This window comes from Anomaloglossus baeobatrachus, chromosome 5, assembly GCF_048569485.1.
Source record: "Anomaloglossus baeobatrachus isolate aAnoBae1 chromosome 5, aAnoBae1.hap1, whole genome shotgun sequence".
Lineage (NCBI taxonomy): Eukaryota > Metazoa > Chordata > Amphibia > Anura > Aromobatidae > Anomaloglossus > Anomaloglossus baeobatrachus.
In genome coordinates this window covers 277,444,683-277,469,081 of record NC_134357.1, presented here as the reverse complement: position 1 = coordinate 277,469,081, position 24,399 = coordinate 277,444,683, and the positions used below count along the sequence as shown (strand labels likewise).

Genomic DNA, 24,399 nt, shown 5'->3' with positions numbered 1-24,399 from the left:
CAAATCTAGCTGTGAAGTGTACAACTGGGGCACAACTGCTGCCACTGAAGGGGTGGGTGTGTGTGGGGCCCAATTTTTGGAAAAAAGGGAGACTCCGCTTGGAGTAACCCTTGCTTACATTGTTTTTAAAAGAAGCCAAGATGAACAAGTCATGGTTCAGCAAATACTTTATCTACCTACCCCGGTGTCATCCTGGGGACGGTTAAGAATAGCGTATTTTTGAATGTGCTTGATGCAAATCTAGCTGTGAAGTGTACAACTGGGGCACAACTGCTGCCACTGAAGGGGTGGGTGTGTGTGGGGCCCAATTTTTGGAAAAAAGGGAGACTCCGCTTGGAGTAACCCTTGCTTGATGTGTTTTTAAAAGAAGCCAAGATGAACAGAGCTGGGATCAGGAAAGACTTTGCTACCTACCCCGGTGTCATCCTGGGGACGGATAAGAATGGCGTATTTTTGAATGTGCTTGATGCAAATCTAGCTGTGAAGTGTACAACTGGGGCACAACTGCTGCCACTGAAGGGGTGGGTGTGTGTGGGGCCCAATTTTTGGACAAAAGGGAGACTCCGCTTGGAGTAACCCTTGCTTGCTGTGTTTTTAAAAGAAGCCAAGATGAACAGAGCTGGGATCAGGAAAGACTTTGCTACCTACCCCGGTGTCATCCTGGGGACGGATAAGAATGACGTATTTTTGAATGTGCTTGATGCAAATCTAGCTGTGAAGTGTACAACTGGGGCACAACTGCTGCCACTGAAGGGGTGGGTGTGTGTGGGGCCCAATTTTTGGAAAAAAGGGAGACTCCGCTTGGAGTCACCTTGCGGTGTTTTACATGACTTTAGAAGGGCGTGCCATGCCTATATCTGTGTGTCCTCCTTTTTTTCCTTGTCCAGCTGTTTTGTTTTCGCATGAGTATATGTCCTTGTCACTTTCCCATGTGTTTGTGTTGTGTTGTGAGTTGTTTGTCACCTTTTGGACACCTTTGAGGGTGTTTTCTAGGTGTTTTTATGTGTTTGTGATTGCCTGCCATTGTTTCCTATGCAGTTTGAGTTCAGTTCGTCGAACGTTCGACGAACCGAACTCGAACGGGACCTCCGTTCGGCGAACCGACCTCGAGCCGAACCGGGACCGGTTCGCTCATCTCTAGTCTCGTCATTCAGATCCTCAGTGCTCAGGAAGTTTATATTCTGTCATGTGGATAGGAAATACCTCTCAATCTTGAGAATACTCTTTTAAGGACTCATTCACACATCAGTATTTTTGATCAATATCTCATCAGTATTTGTCAAAACCAGGAGTGACCCCAATACACAGAACAGATGAGAATTTTTCAATTAACGTTTTTCTCTAAGCTCCACTCCTGGCTTTGGCATACAAATACTGATGCAAAAATACTGAATGAGGCCTAAAAGTGATATTTTAACTTTATTCTGCACAATGATGGCAATAGCAAATAAACCAAAAACTTTGTAAATACTACTAGTAGGTTTGTGTCACCATATTCCGGGACGTAGAAAAAATATATAAATTATATCCATGGAGAGTATTTTTGTGTTTATATAATTTGTTTTGTTTTTTTTTGTAGGGCAAACTATATAGTTCGTATTGATTACCATTTTGTCAAACACAACTATTATATTTTTATTTTTTCATTTTTATTTATTTTTTTTTGTGAGGGGGACCTAAGGCCTTAACCTCCCCGTCTGTCATGACAACCCATTGGCATCCAATAATTTTGTCACCGGGAACAATGAAGTGAGAGATGGCTTACCCCCACCCACATCATCCCCCAACCCTAACATTAAGTGTTTGATCACTTGGCTGCCACAGTTGTTGTTGTCCTTGGCATTTAAGGGTTAAATTACTGCGATCTACAGGTGTTACAGGCATGTGACAGCTGGTTAACACAGGCAGGACCGGACGTGTATGTAGCAGGGTCTGTTCCTCATCCTACTTCATGTATGATGGTCGTTGGATGAATCCTACTTCATGTATATTAGGTGGATGTCAGAGAGATTCCAGAATGTTGGGATAGACCACTTTTGATTTTTTTTTTTTTTTTTTGTGTTTTAACAGAAAAAATTACATAAGGTGCGGTCAATTTGTAACCATGTTCTTGTATCTTATCTTTGGACAGGCTGGGCGTTCTCTTTTGCCCTCTCATCCCTGTTGTGCAGACTCTTAAACTGCTCCTGCTCTTCTACGTAAAAAAGGTGAGGTGTGTTGTCACATCTGAATTGCACAGAAATCTAGCATCGTTACTAGTTATGGGCGGACCTGGATTGTAAAAGTCCGGATCCGTTGCGGTTTCTAAGGTGCCCAGGATTTCAGATATTGATCTGGATCCGGCACTTAGGAAATTAAAAAATAATGGAAAAATAAAGAAAATAAGAATGAAGCAAGCTCTTCATACTTATGACTGCTCCCGTGCGGCTCACTGCCCCGGCAGCCTCTCCTTTACTTCCTGGGCCGCTCATCATTGCTCATCTATATGCACTACTTTTACTGCCCACCGGCCCTCCTGGCTTCTGTGATTGGTTGCAGTCAGACGCGCCCTCAGCCTGTGTCGGTGTCTGACTGCAACCAATCACAGGCCCTGTATGCGGGTCAGTATCGCGGTGTAAAAATAAATAAACAAAACAATTGGTGTAGGGTCCCCCATATTATGATAGCCAGCACAGATAGCACCTACTGCTGCAGGCCCCAGCTGTGCGCCCTGGGACTCCCCAGGCTGAAAATGCCATCTCCCAGCTGTAGGGTTTTATCATGGCTGGGTATCAAAATTAGAGGGGACCGCACGCCATATTATTTTTTTTTTTTATTTTTTAATTATTTATTTAAGTAATTAAAGCCGCATGCAGTCTTATATTTAAAGATAGGCGCATGGCTGTGAGCTGCAGCCTGTAGGCATATGCTTTCTGTGCTGATATCCTAATACAAGGGGACGCTATGCCAAATGTTTTATTTATTTTTACTATACGATATACACCCGCAGACAGCGCCTGTGATTGGAATCGTCAGACAGGCTGCCACTCAGCGTGGGGCGCATCTGACTGCACCAATCACAGACGTTGGTGGGCGGGGAAAGCAGTGCATATGCAATGAAGTTTAATTATTGACCCCGGAAGTGAATGTGCCACCGCCAGAGCAGTGTACAGTCGACCTGGGGCCTCTTATCCCTTCTATTAACATTTTTAATTGCTTGATTCTGTTCCCCATAGACTTACACGGGGACCGGAATCCGTCCCAAACCAAATTTTAAAAACCAGATAACCCGAATCTGCCGGTCCCAGTTATCTGCTAGTCCTCTCATGACTAGTCGTTACCAATTACTTATACCTGCATTGGGGGCTATCTGAATTTCATACAAGAGGATCATTGAATTGCAAAGTGAAATGAAGTACCAATCTGGTATAAATAAAGCATTTGCCAGTTAGACCTTGTTCTATTTTCACTAAAAACATAAATTTGTCCATATAGCCATAAACTAGAAACTGATAAGTGTCGTTCTGACAGCATAAAGAGCAAATTTAAAGGTGCCGACAAGTATGATTGCACCAACTTAATGTTCTATAGGTTCGCTCGTGCCAACAAAACTATTCTGGCTTTTTGAGGCACTGACACCACACCACATTTTGATGCTTTTTTGTGATATCTGGCTCCAAGACGTAAGTGGCAGATGCTTTAAGTTCAGTAAGTTATGAGGTGCGGCCTTCATAGATTGCTCTTCATTCTCAAGCACATCTCACAGTGTATATGTTTAATGTGCAATAGAGTAATACTATTTGGTCTAATTATCGCTATTAATCAGCGCTTCCAAATTTTCAAGAAAACTGTAAAATTAAACTCCCTTTTTTGTTCCTTGGAGTACCGTATTTTTCGCTTTATAAGACGCACTTTTGTTCCCCCAAATTTTGGGGGAAAGTAGGGGGTGCGGCTTATAAACCAAATATATGGGGGCAGGGCGTGTACATACTTCAGGGTCCGCTCTGGAGCGGTGCTGGGGGCAGGTGACAGCTGCGGGCGGCAGCGTTTGATCTCCTGCTCCTGCTCATATAATATGCACAGCCGCTGTCCATCAGCAGCGTGGTGCTGAAACTGCATCACGCTGAGGGGCTGGGGCAGCGGGGCATATTATATCTGCCTGCGCCCTCCTTTGACCGCACATGATCCCCCCTGTGTTAGATATGGCCCCCATACTGCTGCCCATACTAAAATAAAAAAAACTTTACTTGCCTCCAGCGCTGATCTCCCGGTCTCCTGCTGCTGCTGTCTGTGATCAGGCACGCAGAGATGATATCACTCTGCCGTGCCGATCACATGACCGGCAGCAAGAACCAGAAAGTGGAGGAGGGAGGACTCGGAGCTCAACTGCGAGGAGGGAGACACAGGGATTACAGCGCTGAGAAGGTAAGGAAAGTGTTTTATTTTATTATGGGCAGCAGCATGGGGGGCATATCTAACACAGGGGAGGTGTGCCATCTATAGTGGACATGGGCAGCACACATGGGGGGCATATCTAACACAGGGGAGATGTGCCATCTATAGTGGCCATGGTCAGCACACATGGGGGCCATATCAAACACAGGGGAGGTGTGCCATCTATAGGGGCCATGGGCAGCACAGGGGGACGTGTCCCAGCACAAGGGGGCTATATTCAATATAAGGGGGCCATATCCAGATTAAGGGGGGCTAATTTTAGGATGGGGGGCTATGAGGGACATATACCCTATATGATTTGTTAGATGGACACTGGCATTATAAGATGGACCCCATTTAACATTAAAAAAAAAATCTTTTTTCCTTCACCAAATCAGGTGCGTCTGATAAAGCGAAAAATACGGTAATTAAGTGCCCTTTTTTCAGCCACTTGTTTGATACTTTAATTTCTGCTTAGTGTTATTCATTGTACCCCCTAATATTACTGTAGTGTAGGAGAATGGTGATCGTTTTCTATTAGATCTATTGTACTGAGGGTTTTGGGTTTTTTTTCTTTTAGGAGAATTTGCACTTATACAAAATAAAATATTTAGGGATAAATATACTTGAGTCGTGTGTCATATGTCTTTGTCCTTTTATAGGCCAGTCTGATGAGGAACTGTCGTTCGCCAAGCAAGCCCTGGAGAGCCTCGCACATGAGCACGGCGTTTCTCACACTACTGTGCTTCCCCTCTTTCTTAGGAGCGTCCGTGTTCCTTTCCTACACCGTGTGGTCGTAAGTAGAAATGTTGAGGTGTGAAGCGTTAATATAATAGATGAAGCAGGACATGACCCAATAAGTAGATTGTGTTCTTTTGTATTGGATATAAATACTATCATATGCTGTGTTTCTGGATTGATCCATGGATAAAAGTAATGAAGTGGATCTATTAGTCTGTAAAGTGATACCTCAGGAGCAGCCATACAAACTGCCTCATATGCTGATCTCAAGGTGTCGTCTACAACTACAGTGCCTTGCAAAAGTATTCGGCCCCCTTTAATTTTTCAACCTTTTCCCACATTTCAGGCTTCAAACCTTAAGATAAAATTTTTAATGTTATTGTGAAGAATCAACAACAAGTGGGACACAATTGTGAACTTGAACGAAATTTATTGCTTATTTTAAACTTTTGGAAAAAAGAATAAACTGAAAATATTTTTCATCCCCTTTACTTTCAGTGTAGCAAACTCACTGCAGAAGTTCATTGAGGATCTCTGAATGATCCAATGTTGTCCTAAATGACTGATGATGATAAACATAAGCCACCTGTGTGTAATCAAGTCTCCGTATAAATGCACCTGCTCTGCTATAGTCTCAGGCTATGTGCGCACGTTGCGTAAATTCATGCAGTTACGCTGCGCTTTGCAGCGCAGCGTAACTGCATGCGTCCTGCGTCCCCTGCACAGTCTATGGAGATTGTGCAGGGGCCGTGCGCACGTGGCGTCTCAGAGCGCAGCGCTTCGGCTACTGCCGAAGCGCTGCGCAAAAAGAAGTGACATGTCACTTCTTTCCTGCGCTTTGCCGGCAGCTCCTGCTCTGTCTATGGCAGGAGCTGCAGGCAGAGCGCATGGAATCGGCGCTCACTACGGACATTTCTGCAGCGATCTAAAGCGCACATGTGCTCTTCAGATCGCTGCAGAAATATCTGCAGTGACTGTACGCAACGTGCGCACATAGCCTCAGTGTTCTGTTTAAAGTGCAGATAGCATCATGAAGACCAAGGAACACAACAGGCAGGCCCGTGATACTGTTGTAGAGAAGTTTAAAGCTGGATTTGGTTGCAAAAAGATTTCCAAAACTTTAAACATCCCAAGAAGCACTGTGCAAGCGATCATATTGAAATGGAAGGCGTATCGTACCACTGCAAATCTACCAAGGCCCGGCCTTCCATCCAAACTTTCATCTCAAACAAGGAGAAGACTGATCAGAGATGCAGCCAAGAGGCCCATGATCACTCTGGATGAACTGCAGAGATCTACAGCTGAGGGGGGAGAGTCTGTCCATAGGACAACAATCAGTCGTACACTGCACAAATCTGGCCTTAATGGAAGAGTGGCAAGAAGAAAGCCATTTCTCAAAGAAATCCATAAAAGTGTTGTTTAAAGTTTGTCACAAGCCACCTAGGAGACACACCAAACATGTGGAAGAAGTTGCTCTGGTCAGATGAAACCAAAATCAAACGTTTTGGGCACAATGCCAAACAATATGCGTAAAAGCAACACCGCTCATCACCCTGAACACACCATCCCCACTGTCAAACATGGTGGTAGCAGCATCATGGTTTAGGCCTGCTTTTCTTCAGCAGGGACAGGAAAGATGGTTAAATTGATGGGAAGATGGATGGAGCCAAATACAGGACCATTCTTGAAGCAAACCTGTTGGAGTCTGCAAAAGACCTGACACTGGGACAGAGATTTGTCTTCCAACAAGACAATGATCCAAAATATAAAGCAAAATCTACAAGGAATGGTTTACAAATAATTGTATCCAGGTGTTAGAATGGCCAAGTCACAATCCAGACCTGAATCCAATCGAGAATCTGTTGAAGGAGCTGAAAACTGCTGTTCACAAACGCTCTCCATCCAACCTCACTCAGCTTGAGCTATTTGCAAAATAAGAATGGGCAAGAATTTCAGTCTCTCGATGTGCAAAACTGATAGACACATACCCCAAGAGACTGCAGCTGTAATCGCAGCAAAAGGTGGCGCTACAAAGTATTAACTTAAAGGGGCCGAATAATATTGCACAACACAATTTTCAGTTTATTTTTTAAAAAACTTTAAAATATGCAATACATTTCGTTCAACTTCACAATTGTGTCCCACTTGTTGATTCTTCAGCATAACATCAAGGGGGCTGAATACTTTTGCAAGGCTCTGTATTTCATATTACCCTGGGTTTTTTTCGATCATCTATTAAATAGCAACTACTACTGTATTGATAGCTATGCATTTTCCAAGTAGGGAAATGTATTCTTACATGGTAAACTCACAAAGCTTAAGGTTCTTGGGGTGAACCTGAGAAGCGAGCCTCTATCTGTTATCCACAGAGACACAGGGACAGGTTTTTCAATTGGATAATCCCTTTAAAGGGGTTCTAACAAGTTCATTCATATCCATCTTAAATGCAGCAGCCCTCTCTTGACTGGAGAGAAGCTGCACATGTTCTTCGTCTGCTCCATCCATGGTCTGCAGGAAGTAGTTCGTGAGCTATACTCTTTTATTGCCAGCAGTCCCGTGGACCATGATTGGAGCGGAGGTTACGTATGGGCCTTTCGCTCAATTCATGAGGGATGTTCTTGGGATTAGATCTCTGGGTTCCAGAGGCCTGTGCTGATGAACTGATCTGTCATCCCACAATGCACTGCTGTATGGCAACAGGAACCCAACTGAACTTTAAATTGGGCATTACACAGTAACTGAGAAGAAGAATATAACTTGTAACTAAAATGCACAAATGAAGTATTCCCAGAGGAAGCCTTTAGTTACTATCTATATAGGATGCATAAACTGTACTCTTGTGTTTCTTGTGCTCCATATCTCTTTCTTAGTGTGAAGCCTTCAGTGTCTTGTGGTCCATTCCGCTCCCTAAATACTATGTACGAGGCAGGCAAGTTCTATGTCCGCCAACTGGAGGTATCCAATCCCCGGCTCAGCTGGGTCAGCTGGATTCACTACTACCTTTGGGAAAATACATTCTTCATTTATCTTGCGGCTGCAGTCCTATTGTGAGTAATAAGTTGCAATTGAGTCATAGGAAATATACTGAGATTTGTGTTAAATGGTACGTCATTTTCAGCATTGCGGATTTTCCAATGTGAGCAACCACTATTGGTATATGGAAGCAAGGAACTTTAATTAACCAGAGCAAAGTGTTTCTTGCTCTTTGGTTGTATTCGAGCAATGCACAGATACAGACGCTTAAGCCCACTTTCGCTACAATATATCTTACGATGTGTCGGCGGGGTCACGTCGTAAGTGACGCACATCCGGCATCGTAAGGTACATTGTAGAGTGTGACAGGTACGTGCGATTGAACGTTAAAACGTTCATCGCATACACGTCGTTGAATCCTGACGAATTACACGTCGGGTTGTTCAATGTTCCCGAGGCAGCACACATCGCAGTGTGTGACACCCCGGGAATGATGAACAGATCTTACCTGCCTCCCGCGGCTCCAGCCGGCAATGTGGAAGGAAGGAGGTGGGCGGGATCTTTACATCCCGCTCATCTCCGCCCCTCCGCTTCTATTGGCCGGCTGCCTCGTGACGTCGCTGTGACGCCGAACGTCCCTCCCACTCCAGGAAGTGGACATTCGCTGCCCACATCGAGGTCGTATGGACAGGTAAGTACGTGTGACGGGGGTTAATCGTTTGTGCGGCACATTCAACAAATTGAACGTGCCGCACATATGATGGGGGCGTTGCAAATTGCATACAATATCGTATGGGAAATTGCAACGTGTAAAGCAGGCTTAAGGGCTTGATTTTAACCTTTTTTCTTTATTTGGAAATAACTAATGATCTTAATGTTCGTTAAAGCAGTGTTTGTATGTTACAGACTTCCAAAGTAGGAAATGTAATCCTATGTAATGTGTGATATTTTATCACTTATTACAATGACTAACCAACCATCTCTTTTATACCATACTCTTCGCTTGTGTTTTGAACATACAAGGATAAAGCAGATCAGCAAAAGAAAAAAAAAAGGCACATGCCACATCCAATATTGGATAATATAAGAAATCTTTGTTTCAATGGATTTTGTGTTTTCTGAATAAAGACATGCACCATGACTTATAATACAGTCAATAGCCTGCCACATATAATGGACACCATATAATAGGGCACAATTAACCCCTACACCTACTGTATTGCATGTATCTGGGAAACATGATCCCTGTGCAAGACGGTAGAAGCAATATAAGAAAATGCAGCTTCAAGTTAGAGTTATGAGCACAAAGCATACCAAGAATTTAGGGTAAATGGTTCCAGATACCAATTCAGGAGTAAGGGCTGAAGTCCTTGTGGCTCAGAAGACCCCCCTCCACCCCCCAATCGTTTCACCTGCCTGCTTGCTTTTTCAGGGACTCTATCGTTCATGTATAAAAGTGAATATTGTGAAGCCATAAATTATGGCTTATTTAATAAAATATTTACTTATATAGCATTATTAATTCCATAGCGCTTTACATACATCAGACAGATGTAAGTTTTTATTATTACAGGAGATCTAAAGAATCTATTTTTAACAGTCCCTTGCAGATGCTATTAACCTTTTTGGAGGTTTATCAGATTGTTGGGATTTTTTCTTCTTTTCTGCCAAAAATTCTAAAGCCAAGTACACAATACAATAAAAAAAAAGTGAATGTGGTCTATTAGGTAAAAACTGACAGTGGCACACAATAAGGGTAGGTTCACATGAAGGGATGAAAAATCATTTCACAGTTTCATCCAGAAAAATGAGATGGTGACTATTGCTTTATTTATTTATTTTTCTCGCTTGTCATCTGTGTGCAGTCCGTATGGAATCTGTTTTTTTTTGTTTTTTTTTTTTTACAGCATCGGCTAAAAGAAAGTTTCATAATCTCTTGCTACAGAATTGCAATGTATCCATGAAAAAAATAAATAAATGGATGCTATACTGAGGCTCTGTATGGCATAAGATCTTTTTATTTTATTTTGCAGCTTCCATAGACTTTGGGCGAGTCTCATCCAATATAGAAAAGAAACTGCTGCATTTTTTATTTTTTCACATGCATATTCGGTCAGTGAATTAAATCACTCATCGCACTACCCCATTAAATTACATGTCGCAAAAAGGGGGGTAGGAAGAGGAAGGAACAGCCCCCCTTTCCACCAGACAGACCGAGCAAGCACGTGACTCGCTCTCTAGCGCCCCTCTTATAGTCAGGCCAATTATGGAATTGCCCGACAATAAGCCAGGAGGCTGCTATTCTACTATGCCGATGATTGAAGGGTTCCCGGTAAGAGTAAGGTATATATTCCCCCGACTCCTGCGAGCGGAATATATCTAAACCTCCCCAGATGTCACTGGTTGCCCCCAATGATCCTTGGCATAAACTCGCTGCCACCAATCAATTACGATAACTATTACGCCGAGCTCACAGACATGGGATTCCGGATCGAGATAACCGAACAGCCCAAGATTGGCACTAGAACTACTGAGGTAGTTATTTTGACTACTTTGCACCATGTATTTCTATATAGGTGTCACGAGTCCAGTAGTTCTAGTGTTAAATTATATATTTTTAGTCACCGTAAGGGCTCACTAAATGCTACAATATATACAATATGGAATTTACAGTATATGTGTGTGTGTGTGTGTATATATGTATATGTATATATATATATATATATATATATATATATATATATATATATATATATATATATATATATATATATATATATATATATATATATATTATAATATAATATATATTTATTAGTAGCATGCAAAAGTTTGAGCAACCCTGGTCACGTTTAGGCTGGTTTCACACTATGTTTATTTAACATCCGTCCATAACGTTTTTTTAGCGGAAAAACGGATCCAGTGCAAATGCGTTTTCACTTCAATGCATTTGCAATGGACTCGCGTTAACATGCGTTCACCTGCGTTTGCGTGCGTTATAGTGAGGATCCAGCGACTTGCAGTTTTTTAACATCTTTCAAAAACGCTACTTGTAGCGTTTTTGAGCTGCGTCCAAATACTGCATGTCACCGGATCCTGACTAAACAGCACGCAAATGCAGGTGAACGCTGGCGTGCTGATAGACAGGATCCTGCTTGCTCTACTGAGCATGCACAGAACCAGTCTCGCGTGATCTGTCTCTCTCTCTCCTCCTCCCTCCCTCACCCTCTCTCTCTCTATCTCTGTCTTTCCCCCTTCCTCCCCTCCCTCTCTCTCCCACCTGAGAGCTGCGGACACTCGTAACCAAGGTAAATATCGGGTAACCACTTCTCTTAGTTACCCGATGTTTACGTTGGTTACGTGTGCAGACAGCCCTGCTCCTAGCAGCTGCAGACACTCGTAACCAAGATAAATATCGGGTATCCAAGCCCGATGTTTACCTTGGTTACCAGCGTCTGCAGCTGTCAGAAGCCGGCTCCCAGTCTAGTTCCCCTCACTCCCAATCACATGACTCCAATGCCCGCCCCTAAACATCCAGTGACAGGATCCTGCAAAATAACAGATGCGTTTGCATGCGTTTTTTGCTGTAAAAGCAGGATCCGCTTTTGCAGCAAAAAAACGTTCCTGACGCATGTTAAATAAACGTAGTGTGAAACCAGCCTTACTGATATTCTGAACAATTAAGCAAGGTGAAGATGAAATTATCTGTAAAAGCATAAAGTTAAGGATAACACATATCCTCTGCATTTTAGAAAAAAATAAATAAAAAAATATATATGTATGTATGTATGTATGTATGTATGTATGTATGTATGTATGTATGTATGTGTATATATATGTATGTATGTGTGTGTGTGTGTGTGTGTGTGTATATGTGTATATATATATATATATATATATGTGTATATATATATATATATATGTATATATATATGTGTGTGTATATATATATATATATATATAGATATGATATGATATGATATAATATATATAATATTTTTTAACTCACAACAAAAAATAAAGTTGGCCAATGCAAAATATTGGGTACCCTGCATGGTTAGTACCCTGCAGCACCCCCTTTGGCAAGTATCAAAACTTGTAAATGTTTTTTATAGCCTGCCAAGAGTCTTTCAATTCTTGTTTGAGGGATTTTCATGCTTTCATCCTTGGAAAAGTCTTCTTGTTCTGTAAGATTCCTGGGTCCTCTTGCATGCACTGCTCTTTTGCGGTCTAGCCACAGATTTTCAATGATGTTCAGATCAGGGGACTGTGAGGGCCATTGTAAAACCTTCAGCTTGTACCTTTTGACATAGGCTAATGTGGATTTTGAATTGTGTTTAGGATCCTTATCCATTAGAAGTCATCCTCTTTTCAACTTCAGATTTTTTACAGATGGTGTTATGTTTGCTTGAAGAATTTGTAAAACTTTAATTGAATCCATTCGTCCCTCTACCCGTGAAATGTTCCCAGTGCAATTGGATAGAACACAACCCAAAGCATGATTAATCCACCCCCATGCTTAATGGTTGGCGAGATGTTCTTGTCATGACATTGTCTTCTTTTTTTCCCAAACATTTGGTTTGATCATTGTGGCCAAGGAGTTCTATTTTAACCTCATCAGTTAACATGACTTGTTTCCAAAATACATCAGTCTTGTTTAGGTGTTATTTTGCATACTTCTGATGCTAAATTTTATGGTTAGGACGCAGGAGAGGTTTTCTTCAGATGACTCTTCCATGAAGGCCATTTTTCTGTAGGCGTCTCTGAACAGTAGAACAATGTACCACAACTCCAGAGTTGACTAAATCTTCCTGAAGGACTTTTGCAGTGAAGTGAAGGTTGTGATTTGCCACTCTAGCAATCCTACGAGCAGCTCTTACAGAAATTTTTCTTGGTTTTCCAGACTTTATTCTGACCTCCACTGTTTCTGTAAGGGCCATTTCTGAATTACTTTTCAAACTGAGGAAAGGGCAACTTGAAAACGCTTTGCTATTTTTTTCTAGCTTTCTTCTGCTTTGTGGGCCTTCACCATTTTGATTCTCAGAGTGCTAGGCAGCTGCTTTGAAAAACCCATGGCTGTTGTTTTATTTGCACAAGGTTAGAGGAAGCTGGGTTTTTATAAAGCTGTGAAATTTGCATCACCTGCCCTTTCCTAACTATGATAATGAACAAGCCACAAACCTAACAGGCTAATTAAGGTCTGAAATGATAAGTCAAAGTTATCTGAGCACACAAATCTCCAAGGGTGTTCAAACTTTTGCATTGGCCCGTTTTCATTTTTGTAGTTTTTAAAATGTTAAAGATGAAAATATTTTTTTTTTTTTGTTCTTACCTAAAATATAAAGGAAATGTCATCTTTAACTTTATGCCTTTTAGAGATCATTTCATTTTCAACTTGATTAACTGTTCACAAGAACAGTAATTTTGACCAGTGGTGCTCAAACTTCTACATAGCACTGTATATAGGTCAGAGTACATTTACAGGTAAGTTATGGATCACAAGCCGGCATACAGATGTATCAATTACCTTTAGGGTTGAGGGTTTGGCCCATGCAGGGGGGTACTGTGTGGAGCCAGGGACGTTTCAGGTATCCTCCACTACATGAATGAAGCCCGTGACCCCCAGAAGAAATACAAAAGCACGGACCTCTGCCCTTAGCTTTCATCGGTTCTGTTCTGGGCTCACACGGCCCCCCCCCTCGTGACATCATCCTGGCTGGAAATTCCCTCCCCCTGCTGTTAGCTGAGAATAACCTAACGTTATATTTCCCAGCATAACTCTGCCCCTGAACTTCTCACCCGAAAAATATGACCCTCGTTTTGATGGTCGTGAATTGATCTCCATTTTCATAGGAAATATGAGGGTTCTGCGGGCTTCCTGTGGCCAGTTATTAATTATTGAGGGCTATGCACATTATACATGTTTGCCGAAATATGTGTTACGTGCGTCTGGCCCTCAGGAATATGAAAATGTGCCTGTCTTGTCTGTGGGGGCAATGTACCCCCCAATATCGAAACTCTACTGACGGTTACGAATTGTCTGGAGGAGACCTTTTGAAGTTAGGTTATAAACCTGGAGCTTCCCTCCCACCTCCTGTGTAGGACAATTCACTCCGCAGGGGGTGTGCTGGATCAAGGTCTGTCCTAATTGGATTTTGACACCTTGAGTTTTACATTTGCTGGGTCTCCAAGCAGCTGGAAAAGGGAGGGGGTGACATCATGGAGTAGCTGACTGACATGAATAACTGTCATAATTCTCAGTCATCTAGCATACTCCTCACACATGTGCTGACAGATGTTTTATTTTTTTATGGACAGCACTTGTACCAAACATATGGTCATATGAACAAGCCTTAAAGGGAACCTGTCACTAGATTTGGGGCCTATAAGCTGCGGTGTTCTCTGGGACCTGCTCCTCCCATTTCGGCCATCTTGGTCTTCCTTATTCTGAAACTGTGGTGCATGATGCGTCTCCGTCATACACACTCACCGGTCCCACGCTGGCGCACTACAATACTTTGATCTGCCCTGAACAGGGCAAATCAAAGTGCGCCTTCGCAGGACCTCAATGCCGGCGCGTGTGTATGATGTAGACGTGTCATGCACCACAGCTTCAGAATAAGGAAGACCAAGAAGGCCGAAAGGGTAGGCGCCTGTCCCGGAGAACGACGCCTCCCATCCGACTGTTGTGCACCGGAGTGACCTAGTTGAGTATTATAAAGTGTTTTTTATGTTCTACACAACGGCCTGGGATCTTATATACAGCATGTTAGAAAGCTGTATATAGGAGTCCTGTGGTGGTGGCTGCAGCTTATAGGCCCCAAAACTGGTGACAGGTTCCCTTTTATGAGTGAAAACAGACAGCATGATTCAATGCAGATTTGACAAGCACTCCCAACCCGGTGATCAACGCTGAACTGTTAAGTTGGTTGCCCAATGAACACAGTGGGCAGGCGTGCCCTTCAATTTTAACCTTCAGTATAATTTTAATTTATTTCTTTTTATGAAAGATGAAGTTATTTTTATTTTTTTTTCTTTTCCAGGATTGTAATCTACTTCCATATTCAGATTGTGAATGGACAGAGAAGAATCATACGGCTACTGAAGGAGCAGATTGCAAATGTAAGTAATTCTAGTGGTATGATGTCACACAAACTACATGAAAGGAAGAAGATAAATCGGGGCTTTTCTTTTGAATTTTCTGTAAATCATGGATTTCGTCGGTTTTATGTTTGATTTATTGATTTATCTTTTCTCCCCTATGATTCTCAAAGTCCATGTAAATGCTTAAAAAGATTTTGTACACTTAAAATTAATATTATTGCTGATACTACTGAAATATTCTGGAAGGCAGGGTGCGAGGATTTCATAGGAGCAGAGTACAAGAAACATAAATAGATTTATTTTTTATTAATCTCTATTAAACAAAATAAAGTAGGCAATTACAACATAGCGAGAGGGGGAACAGGTTGTGTTTGCAGAGTGCAGAGGCTAATTCAATATAGTAGTTAAAATGCCTAATGAGTGATTCATGCCAACGGATCATACAGTTCTATAGCAAACAATAAAACCTTTTTATATTTGTGCATTAAGTTTGCAAGTCAGTTTTTGCAGTAGAATAAACTTTTTTCTATTGATATGTATGTAAAGGAAAAAATAGTTTCACACAAACATCATAGAAACTTGTCATTCATGCAAGAAGAACACGATTCATTTCATTAGCTGGCCCTGACGGTGCTAGAACATATATTTCTTTATCGTTCCTTATGGGAGACCCAAACCATGGGTGTATAGCTTCTGCCTCCGGAGGACACACAAAGTACTACACTCAAACGTGTAGCTCCTCCCTCCGGGCTATATACACCCCCTGGATGACAATCTAACCAGTTCAATGCTTTGTGTTTCAGGAGGTCACACACACTTGCATTCTCTGATATTTTTTCATTTTTATTTTTGATTTTAAAGATTTGGAAGAAAAGCGGGTCCAGTCTGGACTCCCGGCATGTCCCTTCACACCCGACTCTGTCGGCGGTGCTGTTAAGGTTGACTTTACAAGGCTGGAGCCTTCACATGCCGCGCTCCTTCACATCCTCTGAGAGGCTCTGGGTTGAAGTGGGAGCCGTCACTGTCCTCTCTGCTTGCAGGAGACCGGTCTCCATCCACAGCCCTGTCTGGTTTCTGCTGGAAGGCGCGTTCACCCCCCATCAGGGACTGGCCCTGCGTCTCAAAGCTAAGTATTGAGACGTTTTTCAGGGGTCCCGGGTACTTTTATTAGGGGTACAGTATGTGTTTTATCGTGACTGTAAATTCCGGCCGGTTCTGGGGGTTTCCCCTGAGAACCGCGCCGAAGGTGCCTGCTCGTCGGCCGCACTTTAAAATCTAGGCCCCGGCTTCAGTTTGGGCCTAGTTTCGGTTTCGGCTTCTCTGCATGTCATGCATACAGCATAGCGTGGCGCCGCCCACCGCCCGGCCAGCAGAGGGGAGGGCACTCCTCTCTGGGGAGATGTTCCCTCCCCTGTATCTCTCCCTGGCCCTCCGTTTTCCCGCTCTTGGGCTAATACCCGCCCCCCCCTCCTCCTTCCAGCGCCATTTTCTCAGCGTTCTTACACTGGACGGCGCTGGATGCTGCAGCTGCTGCTGTTTAGGAAAGCTGACGCTTCACTGGGGCTTTGAGCTGTGGAATCCGGAGGGCACACAGAGAGCGGGCTGGTAAGCCACAACCTCTGGTTGTGGGCTTTTTATTACACTCTCAGGGCATTCTACAGGAGTGTATTCTTGCTGCAGAGCTTCCACCTCAGCAGCATGTCTGTCACTAGGAGCAAGGCTGCAAACATGTACGCTATATGCACTGCATGTAAGCTCATTCTGCCAGAGCCAAGCACATACCCACATTGTGATGCCTGTGCTAATATGGTTGTGTCTCAGCCTGGAGCCTCCTCAGGGGTCCCTCCGGCTGCTCCGGCCCCGGTGGCTGAACCCCCGGCTTGGGTAGCATCTTTTTCACAAGCTATTTCCCAGTCTTTTGCCGACTCCATGGGGCAGCTGTCCCGGACACTGCATCAGCCCCCTTCTCAGGGTGCCTCTGCTGCCCCGAGCTCTGCAGAGCTCTCAGAGCATGTCCTAGGACCCCGTCCCCCTAAACGGAGACGCAGGGACCCTTCTCCTTCCTCTTCCCACGGCTCTGATTCTCGTGCCGAGGTGCAGGGCGAGGAGGATTCGTTTACTGTGGGCTCAGACGCTACCTCTATGTACCCCATTGACTTGTCTGAGGGTGATGCGGATGTTAGTGACTTGATTGCGTCCATTAACTCCGTACTGAACCTCAACCCACCAGAGTCAGAGGAACAAGCCTCTCTGGTAGAGATACACCAGTTTACCTCACCTAAGAGAGCTAGGAGTATGTTTTTTAACCACTCCAGCTTTCAGACCACTGTTACGAAGCCCAGGGCCTGTCCTGACAAACGTTTTCCGAAGCGTAATTCAGATGACCGTTTTCCTTTTCCACCAGAGGTGGTTAAGGAATAGGCCCAGTCCCCAAAGGTAGACCCTCCGGTGTCCAGAATCTCAGCCCGCACAGTCGTAGATGTGGCTGATGGCACTTCTCTTAAGGATCCCACTGACTGCCAGGTTGACCTTCTGGCCAAGTCTGTATATGAGGCGGCAGGAGCCTCGTTCTCCCCGTCTTTTGCGGCAGTGTGGGCTCTTAAGGCAGTCTCTGCCTCTCTGGCGGAGATACATTCCCTCACCAGGGACTCTATTCCTGAGATGGATGCTTAAACTTCTCAAGCTTCGGCTTTTGCATCCTACGCCATGTCTGCCATCCTGGAGGCTTCTCACCGCACGGCGGTGGCCTCCGCTAACTCCCTCGCGATCCGCAGGATCTTGTGGCTTCGAGAGTGGAAAGCAGACGCTTCCTCTAAGAAGTACCTTGCGAGTCTCCCTTTTGCTGGGTCCCGGCTGTTTGGGGAACAGCTGGATGACATAATTAAGGAAGCTACTGGCGGGAAGAGTACTTCCTTGCCACAAACTAAAGCCAGGAAACCTGTCCAGGGCAGTAACCAATCGAGGTTTCGTTCCTTTCGTTCCTCTAACTGGTCATCCTCTAAGCCCTCGACCTCGTCCACTACCGCAGCCAAGGATCGTAAATCCAACTGGCGCGCAAAGCCGCGTCCTCAAAAGACCGGAGGAGCCGCTGCCACTAAGGCAGCCTCCTCTTGACTATCTGGCTGCGCCAGCAACGTCCTTGGTCGGTGGGAGGCTCTCCCACTTTGGCGACGTGTGGTCTCAACACGTCTCCGATCAGTGGGTGCGGGATATAATCTCCCACGGCTACAGGATAGAATTTTCTTCCAGCCCGCCAAACAGATTTTTTCTGTCCACCCCCCCCTGCTCCAAAGCCGCCGCCTTCTCTCAGGCCGTGGCATCCCTGCAGGCCAACGGTGTAAATGTTCCGGTTCCCGCCCGGGAACGGTTCAGCCTTTTCTACTCAAACCTCTTTCTAGTCCCCAAAAAGGACGGTTCCTTCCGGCCCATCCTGGATCTCAAGCTTCTCAACAAGCATGTTCAGGTGCGGCACTTTCGCATGGAATCTCTGAGATCGGTCATTGCCTCAATGACCCAAGGAGATTTTTTGGCATCCATCGACATCAGAGATGCCTACCTGCATGTGCCTATTGCGGTTTCACACCAGCGTTGGCTACGCTTTGCAATCGGAGAGGAACATTTCCAATTCGTGGCTCTCCCCTTCGGCTTAGCCACGGCCCCTCGAGTATTCACCAAGGTCATGGCAGCAGTGGTTGCGGTTCTGCACCTCCAGGGGTTGGCAGTGATTCCTTACCTGGACGACATTCTAGTCAAGGCCTCATCCAGTGCAGACTGCCAGCGGAGTGTCTCTCTCACTCTCGCCACGCTAGTTCAGTTCGGGTGGCTTGTCAACCTGCCCAAGTCCACTCTGACCCCGACCCAGGTGCTTATGTACCTAGGGATGCAATTCGAGACTCTGCCGGCACTTGTCAAGTTGCCCTTAGTCAAACAGCAGTCCCTTCGTCTGGCGGTGCGCTCTCTGCTGAGGCACCGCCGTCATTCCATCAGACACCTCATGCAGGTGCTGGGTCAGATGGTGGCGTCAATGGAAGCGGTTCCCTTTGCCCAGTTCCATCTGCGTCCCCTACAGCTGGACATTCTCCGCTGTTGGGACAAGCGGATCTCTTCCTTGCACAGGCTGGTGGCTCTGTCGTCACAGACCAGGAGCTCCCTTCAGTGGTGGCTTCGGCCCCTCTCTCTGTCACGGGGACGCTCCTTCCTGACTCCGTCCTGGGTGATCCTCACCACGGATGCCAGCCTCTCCGGTTGGGGAGCAGTATTTCTCCATCACCGAGCACAGGGCACTTGGACTCCGTCCGAATCAGCCCTCTCGATCAATGTGCTGGAGATCAGAGCTGTGTTTCTAGCTCTCCTAGCCTTTCACCACCTGTTGGCGGGTAGGCACATTCGAGTTCAGTCGGACAACGCGACAGCGGTTGCCTACATCAATCAGCAGGGCGGGACTCACAGCCGTCTGGCGATGTTGGAGGTTCAACGAATCCTCCAGTGGACGGAGGACTCCAAGTCCACCATATCTGCAGTCCACATCCCAGGCGTGGAAAACTGGGAGGCCGATTATCTCAGCCGTCAAACCGTGGACAGCGGCGAGTGGGCCCTGCATCCGTCAGTGTTCAGATCAATCTGCCGCAAGTGGGGCACTCCGGAAGTGGATCTAATGGCATCCCGGCACAACAACAAGGTTCCGGTTTACGTGGCTCGCTCCCACGATCCTCAAGCCTTCGCAGCAGACGCACTGGTTCAAGATTGGTCTCAGTTCCGTCTGGCCTATGTGTTTCCCCCTCTAACGCTCTTGCCCAGGGTTCTGCGCAAGATCAGAATGGAGGGCCATCGAGTCATACCCATTGCGCCGGACTGGCCCAGGCGAGCTTGGTTCCCAGACCTGCTCCGTCTGTCCGTAGAGGTGCCGTGGCATCTCCCGGACCGCCCAGACCTTCTCTCTCAAGGTCCGTTCTTCCGCCAGAATTCTGCGGCTCTCAGATTGACGGCGTGGCTCTTGAGTCCTGGATCCTGACGGCTTCAGGCATTCCCTCTGAGGTCATCTCCACCATGACTCAGGCTCGGAAGTCTTCCTCGGCCAAGATTTACCACAGGACTTGGAGGATTTTCCTGTCCTGGTGTCGCTCTTCCGACCATGCTCCTTGGCCGTTCTCCTTGCCGACCATCCTGTCTTTTCTACAGTCCGGTCTACAGCTAGGACTGTCCCTCAATTCCCTCAAGGGACAGGTGTCGGCTCTGTCGGTATTGTTCCAGCGGCGTATCGCCCGACTGGCCCAGGTGCGCACCTTCATGCAGGGCGCATCTCACATCATTCCTCCTTACCGGCGGCCCTTGGATCCCTGGGACCTTAATCTGGTCCTCACGGCCTTACAGAAACCCCCCTTTGAGCCTCTCAGGGAGGTTCCTTTGTTTAGACTTTCACAGAAAGTTGTTTTTCTAGTAGCCATAACTTCTCTCAGGAGAGTTTCTGATTTGGCTGCGCTCTCTTCGGAATCCCCCTTTTTGGTGTTTCACCAAGACAAGGTGGTTCTTCGTCCGACTCCGGACTTTCTCCCTAAGGTGGTGTCTCCTTTCCACCTTAATCAGGACATTTCATTGCCTTCTCTTTGTCCGGCCCCTGTGCATCGCTTTGAGAAGGCGTTGCACTCCTTAGATTTGGTGCGGGCGCTCCGAATCTATGTCTCACGCACCGCCGTTTTTAGGCGGTGCACCTCACTTTTTGTGCTAACCACTGGTCAGCGCAAGGGTCTCGCTGCTTCTAAACCGACCCTAGCTCGTTGGATCAGGTCGGCTATCACCGATGCCTACCAGTGTTCTCAGGTGCCTCCTCCGCCAGGGATTAAGGCGCACTCGACCAGAGCTGTCGGTGCCTCCTGGGCTTTCAGGTACCAGGCTACGGCTCAGCAGGTTTGTCAGGCTGCCACGTGGTCCAGTCTGCACACTTTTTCGAAGCACTACCAAGTGCATGCTCATGCTTCGGCAGATGCGAGCTTGGGCAGACGCATTCTTCAGGCGGTTGTCGCCCATTTGTGAAGTTAGGTTTTGCCTACTTCTCAGTTTGGTTTATTCCCCACCCATGGACTGCTTTGGAACGTCCCATGGTTTGGGTCTCCCATAAGGAACGATAAAGAAAAAGAGAATTTTGTTACTTACCGTAAATTCTTTTTCTTATAGTTCCGACATGGGAGACCCAGCACCCTCTCTGTTGCCTGTTGGCAGTTTTTTGTTCCGTGTGTTTCACCGGCTGTTGTTAGTAGACAGAGTTCCGGTTATTCCGAGTTCTACTCTATCTCTACTTATGGGTGGATGTCCTCCTTCAGCTTTTGCACTGAACTGGTTAGATTGTCATCCAGGGGGTGTATATAGCCCGGAGGGAGGAGCTACACGTTTGAGTGTAGTACTTTGTGTGTCCTCCGGAGGCAGAAGCTATACACCCATGGTTTGGGTCTCCCATGTCGGAACTATAAGAAAAAGAATTTACGGTAAGTAACAAAATTCTCTTTTTTTATACACATGTAACAGACTTGAGCTACTTCTCTAACTTCTGGTTTGATACAGGACTAATCTTTTATTTTGGGATGAAATAGTCTTTAACCACTTTTGCGTCATGTCTACTCAAATTTGGCTGTTAATTACTGACGTCATAAATATATGGCAAATGCCCAGATGAACAAGTGTGTAAAGTCTTGAAAACAAAGGGGAAAGACCGATTGTTAAACGTTTGCCTTTTTGTATGTTATAGGCCGTATTCACACATCTGTATTCTGTGGTAACAGACTTGAGCGAGTACCTAACTATTCATACTCACTATACTCATAACTAAGTACTGTCTAATACTCGCGTATTCATTCTGAATAGTGTGTGTAATGCAAGTCAATGGGGAAAAACTCGCAATGTAACGAGTAACCCGAACTATTTGCTACTTGTACAAATAGTACAGCGTTTGGGTTAGGCTACTTTCACACATCCGGTTTTTGCTCTGCGGCACAATACGGCGCTCTGCAGAAAAACCGCAACCGTTTTTTTTGCCGCCGGTGGCGTTTTTTTTTTGCATAGACTTACATTAGTGCCGTATTGTGCCGCATGGGCTTGCGTTCGGTCCGGTTTTTGCCGCATGCGGCAGATTTAGCCGATGCCGCGGCCGGATGGAACGTTGCCTGCAACGTTTTTTGCTCCGGCAAAAAAACAGCATTGCGCCGCATCCGGCCGCTGCGGCACATTTTTCAATGCATGCCTATGGACGCCGGATACGGCGCAATGCGGAAAAAAACGCATCCGGCCGCCGCATGCGGCTTCTTCCAGTGCGCATGCTCAGTAGCATGCCGCAACCGGAAAAACCAGACCGGCCGCATGTAAAAACTTATGCAAAGGATGCGGTGTTTTCGCCGCATCCGTTGCATAGGTTTCACAGCCAAATTGAGCCGCAGTGCTCAAACCGGATGTGTGAAAGTAGCCTTACTCATTATTTTGCAAGTTTTTCCCCTTTGACTTGCATTGCACACACTATTCGAAATGAATACGCGAGTATTAGACAGTACTCGTTATGAGTATAGCGAGAATGAATAGTTATGTACTCACTCAACTCTAGACACAGTACAAAACCGACTGTACTGCTGTCAGGTAATTTTTTTTTTTTTACTTTTCAGGTGCCACACAGGAATTAATTCAAAATGGAATGAAGAAGTAAAAATGTACCGTATTTTTCGTTTTATAAGACGCACCGAATTATGACGCACCCCAAATTTGGAGAGAAAAAAAGGTGGAAAAAAATATAGGGTCCGTTTTATAATCCAGTTGTGTCTTACCAGGGAGAGGGGGTAGCAGCGGAGCGGGAGTCACAGGATGCAGGGGCGGTACTGCAGTATAGTGATGCTGGCAATGGTACAGATTGAGGCCTAGATACTCACTGCAGTCTGTGCTCTGCACGGCGCTAGTGACGCCACTAGGCTCTGAGCGGGGCTAGTGACGCCGTTATGCTCTGTGCGGGGGGCGGTGAGTCACCAGCCAATTTGAAGATGTCAGCGGTCTACGGTGAGGGCTTCAAATAATGGTGGCCGGAGTCGGCGCGTGCGCACATGAGAGCTTGAGCTGAAAGCTCCATCGGCGCAGGCGCTGACTCTAGACGCCATTATTTGAATCCCTGACTGCCGACCACCGACATCCTCAGAATGACCGCTTGCCGCACAGAGCAGCCGCACGTTGAGCAGAACAGAGCAGCCGTGTACAAAGCAGAGCCGAGTGGCGCCGCCCGATGCACAGGACAGCGTCGTACTGACCACCGTCGGCAACACCCACATAGCATATCCCTGCCTCCTTTGACCCCTCTTCACAACCCCCCGGTAAGCCACATTCGAATATTAATACGCGTCTTATAATCCGAAAAATACGATAATGTCTCCTCTTGCTTTAGCCACATTTTTTTTCACTTTCGCATAGTATAGAATGAAAAGATAGATCTCTACATTTGTTACCCAGTTTGGTATAAGTACGTTGATGCCCTCTGTTTGGACAAACGAACGGGCTCTGATAGGAAGGCGCAATATTTGAATTTTGGAAGACACGTGTCTGAATGTCAGAAATACATCTGTCTGTTTTTTGTTGTTTTTTTTTTTTTTTGCTGAATGAGCCATATTGGGGCCTGTTTCTTGCACGATTGCGGGAAAGCTTGCGGTTTTCCTTTTTTTTTTTTTTTAAATTTATTGTCAGTATGATGAAAAGCGCGACAATTTGGCATATTTTTAACATTGCTGGCCGTATGAAATTATGAACGGCAGGTTGTTTGTTTTTTTTTGTAGTTCAGTTGTTCCAGACTCAGTGATACCAATTATGTGGAAGTTATTTTTTTATTTTTCATAAACTTTTTTTATTGTTTATATGAACAACATACATCAGCATAAGACAAAAAGGTAAAACTGAAATTGAATAAGTACATGCGATAAAGTACCTTCAACAATATCCAAATTTACTTATACCATGGGATACTACACATACACAATCTCATGACAAATTACCTCCTCTTTGACTGAAAATGATGCAATTACTCGTTTAGGAAACTACTAACGTCAAAGTGTACATTATTAAAGCCTTAAAAGGAACAATATACTGTCCAAATAAAGAGGAACGGAAAAGAGAAACAAAGAGGGATTAAAAGGAGAGGTTCAGAGGAAGGAA

General features: G+C 45.3%; 1 protein-coding gene across 2 annotated transcripts in view; it reads left to right on the top strand.

Moving 5' to 3' along the window:
* The window catches only part of TMC6 (transmembrane channel like 6), a 189,377-nt gene that overhangs the window by 157,792 nt on the left and 7,186 nt on the right, over nucleotides 1-24,399 (top strand). For both annotated transcript variants that reach the window (XM_075349520.1, XM_075349519.1), the window contains 4 exons: nucleotides 2,132-2,207; nucleotides 5,076-5,209; nucleotides 8,025-8,201; nucleotides 15,171-15,249. In XM_075349520.1, coding sequence (XP_075205635.1) covers nucleotides 2,132-2,207; nucleotides 5,076-5,209; nucleotides 8,025-8,201; nucleotides 15,171-15,249 — 466 coding nt within the window. The remainder of the gene's footprint in view (nucleotides 1-2,131; nucleotides 2,208-5,075; nucleotides 5,210-8,024; nucleotides 8,202-15,170; nucleotides 15,250-24,399) is intronic.